The sequence below is a fragment of the Drosophila innubila genome, chromosome X, assembly GCF_004354385.1.
Source record: "Drosophila innubila isolate TH190305 chromosome X, UK_Dinn_1.0, whole genome shotgun sequence".
Taxonomy (NCBI): Eukaryota; Metazoa; Arthropoda; class Insecta; order Diptera; family Drosophilidae; genus Drosophila; species Drosophila innubila.
The window spans coordinates 3,482,161-3,496,021 of NC_047626.1; the positions used below are offsets into that span (position 1 = coordinate 3,482,161).

General features: G+C 35.9%; 1 protein-coding gene across 1 annotated transcript in view; it reads left to right on the forward strand.

Annotated features, from left to right (window-relative positions):
- The first annotated feature begins 430 nt into the window (after nucleotides 1–430).
- LOC117784861 overlaps nucleotides 431–13,861 on the forward strand; it is a 105,736-nt gene continuing 92,305 nt past the window's right edge. Inside the window, exons 1-4 of the mRNA XM_034622713.1 lie at nucleotides 431–674; nucleotides 765–1,011; nucleotides 2,609–2,986; nucleotides 4,742–4,898. Coding sequence (XP_034478604.1) covers nucleotides 431–674; nucleotides 765–1,011; nucleotides 2,609–2,986; nucleotides 4,742–4,898 — 1,026 coding nt within the window. The remainder of the gene's footprint in view (nucleotides 675–764; nucleotides 1,012–2,608; nucleotides 2,987–4,741; nucleotides 4,899–13,861) is intronic.

Consider the following 13,861-nt stretch of genomic DNA (forward strand, 5'->3'; position numbering starts at 1 on the left):
AACTTAAAATTTAAATAGTTATTTTTTTTTTTTCGAAGCAAGTCTTTTATTTAGAAAAGTGATTCAGTCAGGTTCGGGTTCGTTGGGATATATAATTGCCAGAAATCGGTTCTTTGCGGCGTTCTCTTCAGAACCGGTTTGCAGCTTTGGTTTAAATATTAAATTTTTTTTAAAATTTCTTCCACTTATTATTATCATTATATTTTTGTTGATCCATAATTTCGGTTTTTCGGTATTTCGAAAACAAAACCTATTAAAAACCGGTAACCGTTACGCAACCGATATACAAGGATTTTTTCGTAACCAATAGCCAAAATAAAAACCAAAATTCGAACTGAAAGCGATATTCGATTAATTTTAATGCGCTGAAAACAGTAAATTAGACAAAGACAACAACGACAACAATTTAGACTAAATAGAATCCACAAATATGGAACGCATGTGGCGCAAAGTGAATCACAGTCTGCGCAATAGCAAATCGCAGTCGCAGTCTCAACTGCAACAGCAGCAACAACAACAACCGCAGCAGCAACAACAACAACAGCAGCAACAACAACTGCAACAACAACAATGTAATGCTGCAACACCACAATCCACCGACACCATTAGCTCAGCAGGCGGCTTTGGTGATGCACAACTTGTGGTTGCCGTGCAGAATTTACAGGCGCCATGTGGCGCCACAGCTGCTACTGCTGCTGCTACCTCTGCTGCCGCTGCCACATCCTCTGCCGCTGCCGCTGCCACATGCACAACTGCCGCCTCAGCCGCCGCCGCCGCCGCCGCCGCTGGTGGCAGCAATGCAACCGGTCGCCGCTTGGCCAGCAGCGGACTGCAACAACAAACTGCAACTGGCTCAAGTTGCCACAAATCGCTGAGTCAACATGTGCTGCAAACGCGTACCGCATCCTCGGAGCGTCGACGTCGACGGCGACGCAAGAGTCGACCGCGTCGCAGCGGCGGCATGGCCGGTGTGACCAGCTGTGTGGGCGATAACGGTGGCGATAATATGTCGTAAGTATGTTCCCGGATTTTCAAGAGAGAATCAATGCAGGGTGTCCAATTTAAGCTCTTACATGAGCTATTTATGCTGAGAAATGGTCACACTGAAGTGGTAGGATCAATAAACGGTGCTCCCAAAAGGTGTATCGGTTGGTCTCAGGCTTTACCATTGAATATTCTCTCTTAATTTTGTAATTTCATTGAAATATGGTCACACTAAAGCGAGAGGATCAATAGGGTGACCCTAAATAGGTAAATCGGTTCTTTTTAGGCTAATTCGACAAATTCATCCCCTTCGATAAGTTATTTATGCTGAGAAATGCTCCCAAAGGTGTATCGGTTGGTCTCAGGCTTTACCATTGATTATTCTCTTTTAATGATGTTGTTTCATTGAAATACGGTCACACTAAAGCAATAGGATCAATAGAGGGTGCTCCTTAATAGGTAAATCGGTTGGTTTTAGGCTAATTCGACAAATTCATCCCCTTAGATAAGTTATTTATGGTCACACTGAAGTGCTAGGATCAATATTGGTGGCTTCTTAATAGATTAGTCAGTTGGTTTATGGTCGCACTTAAGCAGTGTGTCGTATGTTCCAGGATTCTTGAATGGGTTAATCGGTTGGTTCTAGGTCTTACGATTGATTCTTCCCTCTCAATTATGTTATTTTCATTGAAATACGGTCACACTGAAGAGGTATGTCGTAAGTAGTTCCAGGATTCTCAAGAGATAATCAATGCAGGCTGCTCAATAGGTTAATCGCAGGACAGTAAATTATGATTATTTGGTTTTTTTAATTGAAAAAATCATTCACTTCTAGTAAAATATAACACAATTTTTCTTTACGGATAATCTATGCAATTTTACCATGATCTTAAGAACATAAAAAACCTCTACACGAGGTAAAAGTCTAGTGACAAAAGCAATTTCTAGCCCCAAAATTTCTGATATCCAATTTTGTGACGAACAAAATTCAGTTTATTATAAAAATTTAAAAAAAAAATATAAAATAATAAATAAAAAGACGCAATTTGGCATTGTGCACTGTGCGTTGAAAGGGTGAGCTTCTTTGTACATAAAAAATAACAGATTGGTCAGTTGTTTTTAACTGACCTATGACTAATTCTTCCCTTTTAATTATGTTATTTTCATTGGAATACGGTCACACTGTTCACTTTTTCCCAAGAGTCAAGGGGAAACGCTTGTTTGAAATCTTTAAACTGTCATAACTTGTTCAAAACTGAGCCAATTTCCTTGCGGAATGTAAATTTTATCTCTGTTTGAACTCTGATTTAATTCTGCATCAAAATTGGAAATATCTCTTTTTCCCTCACTGCCTATTTTTGCCATAGTTTAGATTATAGTTTTTTATTTCCACTAGTTTAACCCTGACGCTTTATGAAAACTTCAATCTGCCATAACTTTGTCAAATCTTAACCGATTTCCTTGCGGATTAGTATAATGGATGGTTTTTTTTTTCAATATAGCTACTGATAACATTTCCATGAATAGTAATGATAAAAGCTTAAAAATACATAAGTTAACTTTATGATAAATTTAAATTGAATTGTCGCAGCTTAAGCAATTCAACCTAACCTTACTTTTGTAGCTCCTCTGGCGGCTTTTACACACTGAAGGAGCACCATCAGCACTATAGACATGGTCATGGTCATCATGGAAGCGGCGGCGTCTCCAGTTCACATCGTTTGTTTGCCACATCGGCGCCCAGTGGCACCGTCATGATGTATCCAAATGCACAGCGTGCAACAGCAGCAATGGCTGCCACGGGCACAATGGGAGGTGGAACAGGTGGAGGAGCAGGCGGAGGTGGAGGAGGAGGAGGAGGTGGTGCAAGTGGTGGTGCTGGTGTTGCAGTGGCACCAACGCCACCGGACATTTCGCTGAGGCAACGTGCGGTGGCAAAGTTGCGCATGTTCAACTTTCATCTAAACTGGGATCTGCATATGACGCACTGCAAACCCTGCGGGTGAGTGGCACCTGTAGCAGTTGCAACCTGGAGTTGCTGCCTGGAGTTGCAACATGCAAGTGGCAACCACTTGAAAGCTCCCCTTTGTATACCCGTGACTCTAAAAATAAGTAAAAGGGTATATTGTGTTCGTTGGAATGTATGCAACATAAAGAAGCAGGCGTCTTCGACCCTATAAAGTATATATATTCTTGATCAGCCTCAATAGCAGAGTTGATTTTGCCTTGTCCATCTGTCCGGCCGTCCGTCTGTCTGTCCGAACGTCTGTCTGTCCGTCTGTCCGTCCGTGTGAGCGCCTTGATCTCAGAGCTTGGCACTTCTATAAACCACCACTCCTACAGTTTTAAAGATATACAGCTAATTTTGGTAACTAACTTTATCTATTATTATTATATATTATTCCACTTAATCACACCAAAATCGGGCAAGTAGAACGGCAGTAATAGCTAACCAAAGTTATTAATAAATAAGACAATGCAAGCACCCAAAAGTATGCAGTAGTTTTTTTTAGATAGTTATTATAATAAAGTACTCTTATATATATGGAAACAAGTAACGGGTATTCCTATAGTTGGACTCTCGCCTTTCCGACTAGTTTTTTCTTGCTTTTTTTTCTATTTTTTTCAAGTGTTTTTTGTGCTTTTTGTTGGGCATCAGGATTTGGTTTTTTTTTTTTTTTTATTTTATTTTGCTTTGTTTTGTGGCAAGGTTTGGGGGCACACACAACAGAGTCGGTTAGTTGGTTGCATTGAAGTGTGGCAAGTGCTGCGGGGCGTTGACTGAATACCCAAAGTGGGTCGTCAGTATTCCCAAACATTCTGCTTTAAATTTAGCGGCTTTAATCCATGTAAATTCAAGTAAGTAAATGAAACACAGAATCACAGCTCAACTCTTTTCAGTATCCAAATGTGTCAAATTTTAATGAAGCAACGAAGCTAACGAGCTTCTTGCCACGACAGGTGGCAAGTGGGGCATGCCACAGCGAGTTCGTTTGAGGCCTCTGTTGGCCGCAAGCCGCAAGCGCCAAAGTTAATGATGTGGGCCAATGGGAAAACATCCATTTACCTTCTTCTTTTTCCTCTTTTTTCATCAACTTTGATTTTACATTTTTTATTTTTTGGCAGCTCAAAAAACCGTAGAAATTTAGAAGATAAACTATGAGGTGGAATGTCATGAAAATTATTGAGGTCGATATAAATATATTTCTAGTCTAAGGTTAAAGATAGCATGCAATTAGAAAATGTACTATAATCTGAGATAAATGTAACATATTTATGTAATTTCAGTAGAAAAAGATTTGGAAAAGTACTGGCGGTTTTAAGTTAGAATGTGAAAAAGTAGAAATTAAAGAAATCGCTTGAAGTTTTATTTATCTATACTTTCAAGCGAACAATTGTTGAATAGTCAACAATTATCTTAATTATAATACTTGTTTTTATGATGAATTATTTTTTTAGATTTTTATATTTCTCTTAAAGTTCTTTAATTTGAAAAAATTACTATACAACATTTTTTTTGCTTTTAGAATCATGTCTTTTTTTTATTGTGTACATTAGATATTATTAAAAAAAATTGTTTATTCTATTTGAATTCAATACGATCAATGAACTTTAGAGATGAATACTACAGCATTGTCTTAAGCTAGTTATCATACCTTTAGTTCAAGTTGATTTCATACTAACTTGAATAACAATTGACAACTTCCACTTTATTATCTTCAACTATTTTTTTTTTTGTTGCATCTCTTTGGTACAGTCCACGTCTGAGTGGCAGCGGCAACATCATCACCCGTCGTCTGTGCCGCAATCGTCGACGTGAAGACAATGAGCTCTATCGCTCCAATAGCTTCAAGTTCGAGCGTTTCGAGCGCAAAGAATGCCTCGAGGAGCTCTCCAACACTCTACAGAAGCAGGTGAGTGCTACCAAGTATTTATATGGTATACATATATTTATGTACAGTTGTGCACAAAATCTTTGCCACACACTGACCGTTTTGAAAACACAAAAAAGGCAATATACCAGGAATGTTTAACAAAATAATAATATTAATAATTAGTATAAAAAGAGGCCATTGTAAAATTAAGTGTCCACCAAGAACTGTGATAGCCATAATCGTGATAATTTTTTTAGTTATTCTTGATCAGGATCAACAGCCGAGTCGATTGAACCATATCCGTCTGTCTGTCTGTCTGTCTGTCTGTCTGTCCGTCCGTCTGCTTGAACGCGTCGATCTCAGGAACCATAAGAGCTAGAGACTTCAAACTTGGTATGTTGCTTTCTGGATACCATACGCAGATCAAGTTTGTCTTTAGTTTTGGATAGGACCACTATATCATATAGCTGCCATAGAAACGATTCATCAAAAATGAAGTTTTAGTATGAAAAGTTTTTTGTTTTTTTGAGATATGTTAATCAAACTGATAGAATATGTATCTGGGCTGGTCTTATACATCCTGACCAAATTTGGCTAAAATCGGCCCGCTATATCATATAGCTGCCATAGGAACGATACATCGATAATGAAGTTTTAGTATAAAAAAGTTTTTTGTTGTTTGAGATATCTTAACCAAACTGTTTGAGTATGCCTTTAAGTTGGTTTTGTACATTATATCCAAATTTGGATTAATTCGGTTCCATATATCATATGGCTGCCATAGGAACAATCGGTCGAAAATCAACTTTCAGTACAGAGTAGCTGGGCACAGGGTATCCTACTGTCGAGCGTGCTCGACTGTAGCTCCATCCATCTAGTTTTTTGTGTGGCTGTGTTACCTTTAAACAATAATTTGTTATACACTTCACGGCCCTTAAAAGTAACTACAAGTAAATTTGTTTTTCTCTATGAAAAAATAAAACAAAATAATCATTATTTCTTTTCCCTAAAAAAAAAAGACAATTAAAGAGCCTGTTTTTGGTTAGCGTAATTTATGCGTGCCTGGACCACATGTTGCATGCCACGTCTATCCATCTTGCTAGAAAAAATTTATGCGCATAGATTACAACTAATTGAAGTGTCGAAGGAAGAAATTTTCTATTCGGCACTCCCTTCTAATTAGAAAGGTTTCCTCTTCCTTTATTCCCTGTCTCAGCTGCAGTTCAATGAAAATTGCATTAAATTTCAACTTAATTTGGTGTTGCGTCTAGGGGTCTAAGGGATCTAGGGACGGGGACGGGGACGGGGTTGGGGTTGGGTTTTTTTTGGGGGATCAGGTCCTGTGGTCTTCGTCACAGGTGTCTGTCTGAAACGCTTGTTTTGGCGAAAGTTCATGCCCCCCGGGGGGACAAGTTCAAGGGGTTTGGCAGGGGAATCTAATTAATGGCGCGCAACAAATTGAATTTTAATTGAGCGTCGAATTTGATTTGCCTTGTGAAGTGTGGTCCAGGGGCCATTTGAGGTGTTTACTCCCCATCCCCATCCCCATCCTCAACCTTCAACTATCAGTCTTTCAGTCTGAGCGTCTGCCTGGGAGCTGTTAACCAACTTAACTAAATTTTGTGCCATTGATTGGAACTTGTAAGAGAGCTGGTAATTATCAAAAAGACTCTCAGCTGGACTTGAATTTAACATGACTAATATTACGAATTACGAATTGATGTATAATTTATTTTTAGCACTAAAATAAGTGCTCTTTCAACTTGACAAAGTATTTGAAAAAGTAATGACGGTAGGCAATATCAGAAGAATCTAGTTTTTGGGTCTAAAATACCCAATAAGTTAAAATTGTTTTAGAAAAGAGTTGACCAACTTCCAACTATCATAACTTGATCAAAACTGAAGCGATTTTCAAATAGATTGTCATTTTGATCAGGATTTGGCCTCTAAATTCATTCTGCATTTAAATTTTGTTTATTTAGGAAAATTTATATTTTTCGATTATAGCCATGGTTCGATGCTAAGGGTCCCCCCTTTAAAATTTCGAAAATACAAAATTTTAAATGTCAAGTTTTCACTTTTAATCAGTTCCTTACATCATAATTAGTATAAAACAACACTTTAAACATGATTCTGAGACCTTTCATTTTTTTGTAAAAAATTATGCCAAATTAAACAAAAATTTGGACTTGTAAAGTTGCGAAATCCGCAGTCTGACCAACTTCAAACTGTCATAACTTGATCAAAACTGAACCAATTTTCGAATAGAATGTCATTTTGATTATGATTTGACCTCTTAATTAATTCTGCATTTAAATATTTTGAAATTCGTTCAAAATTTTTTTGATGCATCTTTTTAGTTTACATATTTAAAGTTTAGCATTCTTCGTCACTAGCACGAACTGCCGCCCGCACTGATGACTTTAATATTTTATTGATTATTAGGCTCACAAATAAAGAATTGCTTATAATGACATTTATTGTCATTCATTAGGTGCTTATTGTCATTCCACCACAAATCGCCGCAGTGCTCGAGATTATTATCGTTGTCTGGATCTGATGCATGCCAATTGAGATAGGTTGCTTGAAGACCGGTGCTTGCCGAGCGAAAGACTCCCTCCGTACCAAGATCGTTAATGTCAATCCAATAAGATTTATGGGGCTGCAGTTTAGCTACAATTGCGTTAAGCTCAGACCGATTTTTGATACTAACCAAGTGTCCACCTAATGTGAGACATTTATGAAGAGCTTCAAACCAATTCAAACCTTCCGATTGTTCAATATAATAATATTTCGAGCCAATTTTCCGAAATGGCCGCCTATCAGTTTTCGATTCAATCAATCTGCGTAAATCTTCCAACTTCTGTTCAATCTTTTTGTCTTGTAAATCATGTCTTGATTCTATTTTTTGTTCCACTTTCTCGAGCTTGTCCAAATATTCCGTTTTGTTCTTGAAATCTTCCATTTGGGTCTGCAAAAACTTTGTATAGTCCAAGATAGGCTTCAAGGCTTTAAAACAATAATTTCCACAATTTGGCTCAGCTTCCCTTGTGTCCTGACAATTCTGTTAATTAAAACTAATACTTTAAATCATCTCAATGATGATTAGACACCTGAACACACCTCTTTATATCCTTGCACTGCAAGGATTGAAATGAGAAGCACAATTAAAATGATTTTCATTGCGATTCAACTTATTTGGTCCGTTGTGTCCCAAAGATTTTAAAGCACTGAAATCTGTTTCCAACAACGCAATAAATGTCTACAAATGTATGTAAATTCGTATATTAAATATACCTGTACACTGATAAAAAAAATGTTTTAAAATCAAGATTTTGGTCTCAGAACTAAGATTTTTTGTCTAAAAAATGCGTCGAGAACATAAAATTCTAAAATTAAGAGAACACATCTTGATTTTAAAAACATTTTAAATAAGACCACGTTCTTATTTTAGGAATAAATGTTCATAAAATTAAAATCAAAAAAAAAAAAAAAAATAAAAAAATATTTTAGTTATTTATTTTTTTTTTTATTTTTTTAAATTTTGATTTATTTATATTTTATTCTGTTTTAGTAATCTAATAAATGTTATTTTAGTTTGTTACTCGTGGGATTCGAACCACCGCCTACTGCTTCCCAAATGAAGCGACCTCTCTAACCAGAGCGCCACAGCGCCACCATTTGTTTGATACGAAATAGTACCTATTTATATTTTCCTAACAATTTAGGATTTGTATTTTTATATTAAGATTTTAAGATTTTTGAGATTAATAATCTTAGTTTTAGTATTTTGGTCTTAAAATAATCTTATTTTAGGAACAAAATATTTAAGATGAATGTTCTTGATTTTAGAAGCTGGTCTCTTTTTTCAGTGTACCGCCTATTGAATGGCCTTGAGGTTATCAATTATAAAAAAATCATCTAAGAAAAACATCCGGTTCGCTTACAGTTATTGGTCAAACAGGTAGAACAAAATACCTAATCTTAATAATATGTATAAGTATATATAGCTTATCAGCAGTTTTTTTGCTATAAATATAATTGAGACCTGCAGAGTGTATTCACTAGGGCATATACGACTTCAAGGGCGTAGGGCAATATCCCTAAACTCATGGCTAACAAATGTTCAGCTTTTTATATCAATTCAGAGGGGATCAAAAAGCCGAAAAATTTCATATTCTCGATCTTTTATTGCTTGAAAGGTGTTGAATATGAATTCCAACAGTGGTAATACCACTGGACTGCAGTACCAATGACACCTTGGGCTCATCCAAGTGAGAAATCTATGTAAAATTCAATAGGACAACAATTTGAGTCCAATTTGGATAAACTTCACTAGAAAATCTATCGAATTCTGATGTCATTTTGCACACAGACACAAACAGTAAACAACAAGTTGGCAGTACCAATTAGGCCTTTGGCCTTTAGACCTAACTGAAGTGTTAAGCATTAAGTGTGGCATGTCCTGCACTAATGTAATTCAATTTTTAAAGCTTTAGCTGCCCCCAAGGCGATTTGCCGTTGCGTGTTTGTGTGACTGAATTGGCAGCACTGCCAGGGAAAATGCTGCTTTCTAAGAAAGGGAAGAAGATTGAGATTGTGGCTGAAGGTGGGTGGGTAAAAACCGCGTGACAGGCAGACCATTTATCAGAGAAAAGTTGCAAGTGCGCTGCGGCTTTTTTTTCGTCTGCAGAAGCACTTGAAAATGTTGTCGTCTTTTGCTGAGGATACAACATGAAGTCGCCACATCGTCTGTCCGTCTATCCGTCTGTCTGTCAGCTGTCCAACTCGATAAGCAGCACCTCTGCCAAGGAAGTGCAAGTTTTTATACCCTGTGATCATTTAAAATGTACAAAATTGGGTATAATGTATGTAACAGGCAAAAGCAGGTGTGACAGACCACATAAAGTATATAAAGTATATACAGAAAGCGAAACCAACCGAAAATCTCCCAAAACTCCATACATTTTTGGGAAATTTTTGGTTGGTTTCATTTTCTGTTGCACCCCTTAATATGTATATTCTGGATCAGTATCAACAGCTGAGTCGATTTAGCACTGCTCCGTACATCCATCCTTATGTTTAAACGCCACGATCTCAGTGTCTACAAGAGCTAGAGTCCTTAAATTTTGTATTTAAGGTACTGGATACCATACGCAACTTAAGCTTTTTTTTATTTTTGGATCGGACCACTGTACCATATAGCCGTCATAGAAACAAGAGGTTGAAAATTAAGTTATATTATGAAAAACTTGTTTTTTTTTAAAGATATCTCAATCAAACTGACAAAATATTCATTAAAGTTGATCTTATACTTGCTGACCAAATTTGGTTCAAATCAGTCTATTATATCATATAGCTGCCATAGGAACAATTGGTCGAAAATCAAGTTGCAGTATGAAAAACTTTTTAATTTTCTAAGATATCTCAACCGATCTCATAGAAAATGCATTTAAATTGGTATTATACATCCTGACCAAATCTGGTTCAAATTGATTTACTATATCATATAGCTAACATTGCAACAATCAGTCAAAAATTGTATACAAAGCCAAACAAATTTGTATAATTGAATTCATTGCAGCAAAAGCCATTAAAGTGTCTAAATACAGGGCATCCCACTGTCGAGTGCGCTCGACTGCTCCGCTTGTTTCTACAAGGTGATAAATAAATAAAAATTCATCTCCCTCCACCGCACATTCAATTAGAGGCTGACGTTGTCTGGCCAAAAAATAAGAAAAAAAGAAAAAAAAACTTCTCAGATTTTGATGGGTTTATCAGAAACTTCAACTTCAACGTCAACTCCCAATTCCCAGCTACTGACTCCGGTTACTCTTGCCGTTCCCATTTCGAATTTGAGTTGTACTTCAGCTTAGATTTATGTTCTCTGCGCCGCATTGTGACATGACGGTCTCACGTGAATCTCACCTGTCTGTCCCATTGCCATGCTACTAATCATGCTGGAGTGCCTCTGGAGTAGACGTGTCTGTTGCGTGCCACCTACTGCTGCCACATGCCACATGACCTGCCTACCTCCCACTGCCCCGCCCACTTGTGGCTGTCGCTGTCAATTTGATTTCCAACGGAGCGAGAAAAATGCGACGCCCAAGACAAATGGCAACGAAATTTTCTTTGGCAGTTTAAGTAGTTACCAAACCGCAGCAAGAACACCCCTACCAAAAAAAAAAAAAAAAATACCCCTATCTCTTTCAATTTTCCTTTTCTGGATGCCTACAAATATTTATACTTATGTAAATATTCAATTTTAATACAACTCACTGTCTTTTTTTTTTTTTGCTTACGTCAGCTTTGGCTTTTGGCTTATCGTAAGCAGCTTAAATAGGGTACACCTAATCACATGTATATCCTGTAATTATAAAAAGTTGAAAGATAATTAATTTCAACGCATTCGTTGAAAAAATCTTCTAAAACTGCAGTAAATTGGTAAAAAAAATAAGGAAGAATCACAAGTATTATAGTTTAACCCACTAGAATAGTTATTTAATAGAGTTTGTCATATGGATATTCTACTGCTTTGGCTTTTTCTAGAATCTTTTAAATCTTTCTTCTATTATTTTATACTCACTTACAGCTACTATACAAAGCTTAGCTTAGTATCTCTTTTTTAAAGCAACACTTTACAGTTACTTCGGAGACATTTCCTTTTTTTGTAGAAAATCAGGACAAATATGTTGCTTGCTGGGTCAAAATTCGGACTATCTTCAAACTGGCATAACTTTGCCAAAATTTAACCGATTTTTAAGCGAAATATAATTTTAATCATTATTTGGCCCCTAAATTGATTCTGCATCAAAATATTACTAGCTTAAAAAATTTAATTTTTTGGTCATCACTGTGCATTTTTTCCATACCTACCCCTTGACACTTTATCTCAAACTTCAAACAGCCATAACTTTGCCAAAACTTGACCGATTTTCATGCGGAATGTCATTTTGATCATTATTTGACCCCCAAATTGATTCTGCATCAAAATATTACTAGCTTAAAAAATTTAATTTTTTGGTCATCACTGTGCATTTTTTCCATACCTACCCCTTGACACTTTATCTCAAACTTCAAACAGCCATAACTTTGCCAAAACTTGACCGATTTTCATGCGGAATGTCATTTTGATCATTATTTGACCGCCAAATTGATTCTGCATCAAAATATTACTAGCTTAAAAAATTTAATTTTTTGGTCATCACTTTGCATTTTTTCCATACATACCCCTTGACACTTTATCTCAAACTTCAAACAGCCATAACTTTGCCAAAACTTGACCGATTTTCATGCGGAATGTCATTTTGATCATTATTTGACCCCCAAATTGACTCTGCATCAAAATATTACTAGCTTAAAAAATTTAATTTTTTGGTCATCACTGTGCATTTTTTCCATACCTACCCCTTGACACTTTATCTCAAACTTCAAACAGCCATAACTTTGCCAAAACTTGACCGATTTTCATGCGGAATGTCATTTTGATCATTATTTGACCCCCAAATTGATTCTGCATCAAAATATTACTAGCTTAAAAATTTCATTTTTTGGTCATCACTGTGCATTTTTTCCATACCTACCCCTTGACACTTTATCTCAAACTTCAAACAGCCATAACTTTGCCAAAATTTAACCGATTTTCAAGCGAAATGTCATTTTGATCATAATTTGACCCCCAAATTGATTCTGCATAAAAATATTACTAGCTTAAAAATTTCATTTTTTGGTCATCACTTTGCATTTTTTCCATACATACCCCTTGACACTTTATCTCAAACTTCAAACAGCCATAACTTTGCCAAAACTTGACCGATTTTCATGCGGAATGTCATTTTGATCATTATTTGGCCCCCAAATTGATTCTGCATCAAAATATTACTAGCTTAAAAAATTTAATTTTTTGGTCATCACTGTGCATTTTTTCCATACCTACCCCTTGATATTAAATTATAATTTATGAATAGCTAACTGATTTCCTGACTGGCAAAGCTCAAACCGTAAGAGCTAGAAGGCTGAATTTTATGCACATGTTGGTATAATCTTTTATGTCACGCTCCTTATCTCGATCCTGTCACTAAGTTTCATTAACGTTGCCATCTTCCAAGGATTTATTTATGAGAGAAAAATTAACAAAATTTCTGAATAACCAACCCTATATCCTAAGCAACTCGTATACAACTACAAATTTGAGTTGACACTTTCAATAAAACTTGCACAATTATCAGGAAATTAAGTACACATTTGCTTAACCATATTAAGAAACTATGCTGAAAGTTTGAAAACAAACGCTTGGCAAACACAAAAGTTATACAAAAATAAAAGAGTTTGAAAAGGGAGCAGAACTTTATTCCCACTCCTGGGTTAAACAGCCTACCTATCCTATTCGTATATTATGTTTTGTTTCCCAAAGGGCTTTGTAAGTTGGTCAATAGAAGTTCAACTTCAGTTTCAGCCTTCAGCTTGTAAATTGTTTATTATAAAAAACAAAACAGCAGAAAAAAAAAAATAAATACAAGAAAACTTTTGCCTTTTGGGCCTATTTTTTCTCTTAGCTATTGAATTATGTGGACTTCAAATTATTAGATATGGGGCTTGGTTTTGGGTTTTAGTTTTGTTTTTGTGACCCAACGCCCATAGGGTCAAATGCAATTATTTTAAATGAGATTTGACCAGGGGTCAATGCAACTGTTCAATAAATATTTTGCAAAATTTCATTTGTAAACCAAATTTATTGCAAATTTCATTTGTGGCTTATTTTTCCGGTTACCTGTAAACTTAACCGTTCGTATGTGTGTGTTTTTTTTTTAAGGAGTGAGAACTTATATTGTTTTTTGAACTAGCAAAAATAGTTTCAAACTTTATAATTTGTATATTTGTTGGCAAAGTTGACTATCAAAGTAATTAAATTTGTAGAAAACTGAGCTTTTTTAAATGTAGAAAGCACATGAAAGCGCTTGAAGGAAAATTTTACGATCAAAATATTTGAATTTGTAAAAAAC